General features: G+C 43.5%; 1 protein-coding gene across 1 annotated transcript in view; it reads left to right on the top strand.

Annotated features, from left to right (window-relative positions):
• The first annotated feature begins 1,229 nt into the window (after positions 1-1,229).
• Positions 1,230-6,000, top strand: part of LOC139057641 (protein regulator of cytokinesis 1-like) — a 73,102-nt gene continuing 68,331 nt past the window's right edge. The window contains exon 1 of the mRNA XM_070536232.1: positions 1,230-1,451. Within this exon, the coding sequence (XP_070392333.1) occupies positions 1,420-1,451 (32 nt within the window). The 5' untranslated portion in view covers positions 1,230-1,419. The remainder of the gene's footprint in view (positions 1,452-6,000) is intronic.

The raw sequence follows: 6,000 nt of genomic DNA, 5'->3' as shown, positions 1-6,000 counted from the left end.
CAGTAATAAGTTGGCTATTTGGGTGAACGCAACGTACCCGTTGCGTTCACCGGGTACGCCATTAGTCATCTGCACCTATTTACGTCACGCAGTCAATAAACCGGGTTTATTTCACTATAATAATGCTTCCTTTGATCATTGTCGCTGATCGATATTTCACCAACAAGAAGAGCGCGTAAAATGGCACGATATCAGTAACATTTTCTTTCGCACCTTCATGTTGCAGATCGGTAGCTCCTGTGGCAAAAATTACGCGTTACATTCAGAAAACAATGTTAAAAACAGCAGTTCACCTGGCTAAAACTACAATTGGTACCGGCCGACAAGAGTCGCGGGCGCACCAATGCAAGTAAAACCATAAGATACACACACTTCTTGCAAGAAAAACTCGGCGGCCGCCAGCGTCCGCGCAATGAACGCGTGCTCGCTAGCGTACGACGCACTTGACAACGAAAGCGAAATTGAAGGAGTCGTGCAGTATAACACATTCCACAAATATATATACGTAGCGAAAAGTTGTTAATAAAAATAAGCAGTGGAAATAAAGCTCTATTATCAGAGCGTACGCGCGCAATCGGTCGTAGCGCCCGCATCGAAATTACGTTGAATATGCCGCGGAGCGCGTCTTCACCCGAATCCAGTTCGCTCGCAGCGCCCTCGCATAATTTTTCCACATGGGGCACCTCAGTGAGAGATCCCCCGTACCAATGTTACTAAGCTTACACCAAGGTCACGCCGTCTGGATAAACAATTACAGATCTTTAAGGCTATTGTTTCTTTAATGCATACGGCAGAAGTGATTTCGGGAGCCAAAAACACGTAAAGTTGTAGCGTGTTTTACAGCGTTATTTACTTTCGCCCTCTGCAGTATGACAAAACATGGCCTTCAAGATTTGCTTTAAAATATGCGTAGGGAGGAATTAAATCTTCACAGGTGTCGTAATAAACAATTTTGCCATAGCATGCAAGCTTGCTGCAAAATTCAAGCACGATCTATGCAAAGGCAAGGGCAAAATTTTATTCCCACCAATACCCGTGACGTGTTTTCAGCTCCAAAAATTGCTTCCGCCGCTTTCAACCTGCAAATGCATAGCCCACATATTACCATTTTATATCTAGATGATGCCACTTTCCCAAGCGTGAATTTGGACACCAGAAAAACGCACGTGTACCATCATCATCATCGGTTATGGCAGCCAGCTCGGCGATTGGTCTACTCGCCCTTGACGCTGTTGGCGATGCGAAATTTTGAATTGTTCGCTTGCCGCGTGTAGCCGCATCCTGCGAACGTTTACATATGATTGGAGAGGTTCAGTATTGAACACGTGCCCATGGGCCAGTAACTTTTACAACCTGACAACGGCACTTGCAGACGTGCACTTGACCAGTTTGGTCACGTTTGTATCTTCGGGGCTTACCATGGAGAACATGACAGGACTTACGGAATTAAGGTGAGCACGACTGCCGTACCTGACATTTGGGGCGCAGCGCGTACGCTGGGCGCCAATTTGGTTTTCCGACCGACAGTAACGTCTCTCCTTGTATCACTGCGTGCTTACTTTGCTGTTAAAACCGAGCAGAGGTAAGCTGCAAAAGCGTCATCACCCCATAATGGCGTGATTTTGCCTATTCAGCAGCTGGCTTTCTACCATGGCTGGCCGGTCTCCAGATGCGCTCTGCGACGTTGTCACAAATGCGTTCGTGAACATTGTGACGGACGGGGGCAATAGCTGTCATTCTTACGCCTCGCTTCGTTCGACCGTCGAAGTGGCGCATAAATGCGAATGAAAAGAACCTCGATCAGACGAGCTCCGCAACGGTCGAAAATTGCGCCGTTGTGTCGGTTTTTGCGTTGGCCGTTAAACAGTTTCGGAGTTGGCGGTTAGCAAGGCTGAACTAGTCCGGAACACTAACTACCCTTAACGCATTTCCATGGGGTGCTCGCAAACCTGGGACACAAGATTGCGTATCTACTCAGCAGGAATGAATGTCTGTAAAGTAATGAAGCTGTACGCAAGGCTCTCTCTGATGTTGAATGCGCGGGGCGCGGTTGCAGGTCTCCTCGATTTGGCTGCACTTTTTGCACTAGTTCAGCAAAGTGCCGTGCCAGTGCAGCGCCAGTTCTTGAAGTGTGAGTGTAGCGCGACACTAGCGTTTTCGGTGCAGCGGTCAAATCGAGGGCAATAGTGCAGAAATGTACAGGTCTTCGTCTGCTGCGACTGGGCGCCTGTGGCTTTTCTTTTGTTGGTATGTGCCGCGAGCGTAAACGTGTGCGCAATGCCCTTTTTGATCCTGTGGAAAGAATTTATGTATTAGTAGCTGGAAATTAGTTCAACTTCGGCATCATTATTCAGAAAGCATGACCAAGCGCAGTTTCCACACTTTTCTGAATCATATATGGCACGTTTCAAACGACTGACCGATGTGGTTTCGCGCAAACTTAACATCGAGGTAGCGGTAAGCTCATAAAAATTAATGCAAACGACTGTGACCTGAGGGAAAATCCTGGCCTTCTGTGCACTTAACAGTAGCAGCTGAACCCGGAAAGCGCCCTTAACAAGATGCTGCGTACACATCCTGAAGAAAACTGGCGTCCGTGCTGCATTACTAATAACAGGCGCCGTCGATGCCGTCTACCAACATCCGCATGGCCACGAAGCCGCATGTGTCGTCTGCTAACAAAAGCATTGCACTACGTGCGCGAGAAAAGAACTTGCGGAGAGTCTAGTGCCGAAGTGTACATGAACTCGTGCAGCACGACGTCAAATCGAGTGCCGAAGTGCAGGTGGCACTAGCTGCACTGCCAAATCGAGCGCTAGAGTGCTGCACCCCCTGAACTAGTGCAGCCAAATCGAGGAGACCTAGCGTTTCAACTTCAGGGCTAAACATAGTTCGACGTAGCGTGAGCGCGCACACAGGTTACGTCACGTTGGCGAGAACAACAGCGTCTTTAGTTCGACCGAAGGTTGGACGTGCAACCAACGTAACCGGACGCGGTCAACGCGCTCCCATGCACCCGGCGCCGCTAACGTCCGACTAAACGCGCCTTTAAGCGTCACAAGTTCTTGGCTGGACATTATTGTATTTCTTCAATAGTCTTTCTTTTGTCTGTATATTACTAGTTGTAACTATGTGCCATTATTTCGCGTTATTGGCGGTGCCTCCAGGACACCAAAGCTAGAACCCGCACTAGTATTTCATGCTACCCAGCATTGACCTTTTTATTTATTTATTTTTTCGCTTACAACTAGGATTGACATTGCGACTTCTGAACAACCTGTGCTCATAACGCACTAGCGTGCCGAAGGTTCTGGTGTTGATTACATGGTCTTAAGATACTCGGCTATCTCGCTGTGTGAAATAGTTTTCAGACACCATTTTTTTTTCTTTCCTCTCTTCGGGATAAGAGAAGGGGTACAATTCATTTCGAAATATTGCACTGAAAAAAAATTATATTAGTTACCGTTCTAAATTCAGAACGGCTAGAGGTGCACAAATATTTAGAAAAACATTCAAATAGTAAATGGAATTGTAAATACGAAAATCTGAATGTTTCATGAACACCTCACATCCACGCCTGACAAAATAAAATGTGAAATTGAAGCGAAAATGTGGTAGCCTTCATTAAATCCACAGCCATCAATAAGTACGAGGACATGCTGCATTGTTCGGAGTATTCCAGCGAGACGTATGATCACTTGCTATAAAATATTGCTTAGGTACTGCATTTTGCAGTGGGTGCTATTTACTGATGCAGCACCTGTGTCCTCTCATTCGATAAAATGTGAATTTTTTTGTTGTTGAAGCATGCTTGATATAACTGTGGTGCCATCACCATTTGAACTAGAAAGTGTGTTGCTACTCAGCCCTAGCCACAGATTTCCGATTTAATCTGAAGGGTATATACACTAAGGGTGTGCAAATGGTAATTTTTGTGATCGAATTGAATATGAATCGAACAGTGCAGCTAGTGTATCAAATATGGAGTATTTTTCAATATTTTCATATAACCCGCTGTGGTTCCTCAGTGGCTATGGTGTTAGGCTGCTGAGCACGAGGGCGCGGGATCGAATCCCGGCCACGGCGGCTGCATTTCGATGGGGGCAAAATGCGAAAACACCCGTGTACTTAGATTTAGGTGCACGTTAAAGAACCCCAGGTGGTCGAAATTTCTGGAGTCCTCCACTACGGCGTGCCTCATAATCAGAAAGTGGTTTTGGCACGTAAAACCCCTAATTTCATATTTTCATATAATGAACAGCCACGATTCTCACGATTCAGCCACATTCTCACGATTCAGTTAAAATGACATTGACATCCTAACACATTCCACATTATGAAGAGTTCTTTATGAAATGTAAAAATTGAGCAGAAGAAACAAATAAGGAGTTGGTTTGCGTACACATTTCAGAGAGTGCCAATTGAATTGAGTTTATTTCCATATTGAATGGGGGGAAAGTCTGACCTAAAAGTGAAAGTTGATTCACTTGACTCTGTCAAGTGAATCAACTTTCACTTCGCACCCCCTTTGCAAGGCATACATACCAGGGATAAACCAGGGATGTTCCTTCTAACATTTCAAACAATGTGAGTATAAGAAGCGTTAAAAACACAACAGAATACATTTCAATATCAAAGTTTCAGGCACGAACTACTGTTTCACACATTCTCTGTAGGAAAAAAAAGAGAATTGCAGAGTTATATACATTAAATGCTTATAATAATATGCATATTAGTCTTCAGACAAGTACATCCACACAGAACAGATGGTATCCTGAATGCATCACAAAGATAGAGTGCAGTGTGTTGTTGACAGTTATATCGATCCCGCGTTCATTAAAAAAATTTAGAAGTACGGGTATGCTGCGTTCAAGCATTTGTTCTCCATATATCGTTCGACAAAATGGGGCTTTCCAATACTCTGATACGTGTGTTGTATACAGGTGTCCTAATCTTGAAGTGTGATAACGACGTTATGTCTTCCTTAGTATTCATGCTGCTATGTTTACATTGTACGGCCATATTATATGAATAAATATTACGAACAGCTACTACATTAACCGGCCTGAAAAGTTGCTCTGTATGTGCATTGAAGGGCACGCCAGCTATGTGTCTAAAAGCTTTGTTCTGAAGTACACACAATTGTTGTAAATTGGATGACGTAGTTTTGCCCCATACACAAAAGCAGTAGTTTAAGTTGGGCAAAAATAATGGATTGTAAATCAGTAATTTAATATTGGGTGGTAGAAAAAAAACGCAATCTAACCAAAATACCGAGAGTCCTCAAAAGTGTGGTAATGTGTTTAATATGCATGTCCCAGGACATATGCTTGTGGAAGTATACACAAAGTGTTTTGAAGGAGTCAACAACATCTAAAGGCATGTGGTCAGGCATAAGATTTTCTGTGAGAACTACTGGGGACTGTTGAGGAGTAAAAAGGATTGCTTTACTTTTGCTTGTATTGATTTTTAATGAATTTATATTATCCATGTCAGCAGGCCTTGTAGGAAATCATTGGTGTTTAAGTGAAGTGTTTTAATGTTGGACCCGCAAAATAGAAGAATCGCGTCATCGGCATAGATTATATAAGTTGGTGTTTTGCTAATGTTAGTGACATAATTAACATATACATTAAACAAGTGCGGTCCAAGAATGCTACCTTGCGGAACACCAGCATTTATTGATTTCAGAAGGGGATAGGTTGTCGTTGATAGAAATGCACTGTTTCCGGTATTTAAAATATGATGTTCAAAGTTTTAAGGGTACCACTCTTATCCTGCAAAGTTCAGGTTTTACTAATAATGTGTCATGGTTCAAACTGTTGAATGTTTTTGAACGTTCTACGCATATTCCAGTAATAAACTGTTTTTCCTCAAATGCTTTTAGAATAATTTGTTTTTGTGTTAACAGAGCATGCTCCGTCGATCGACCTTTGCGAAAACCAAAACTGACATTCACTCATCAAATTGAATTTATCTACGAAAGAAGAAATCCTAGAA

Source organism: Dermacentor albipictus, chromosome 3, assembly GCF_038994185.2.
Source record: "Dermacentor albipictus isolate Rhodes 1998 colony chromosome 3, USDA_Dalb.pri_finalv2, whole genome shotgun sequence".
NCBI classification, from domain to species: Eukaryota; Metazoa; Arthropoda; class Arachnida; order Ixodida; family Ixodidae; genus Dermacentor; species Dermacentor albipictus.
Note: the sequence above shows the minus strand (reverse complement) of the source record. Positions and strands in the feature narration are given on the sequence as shown.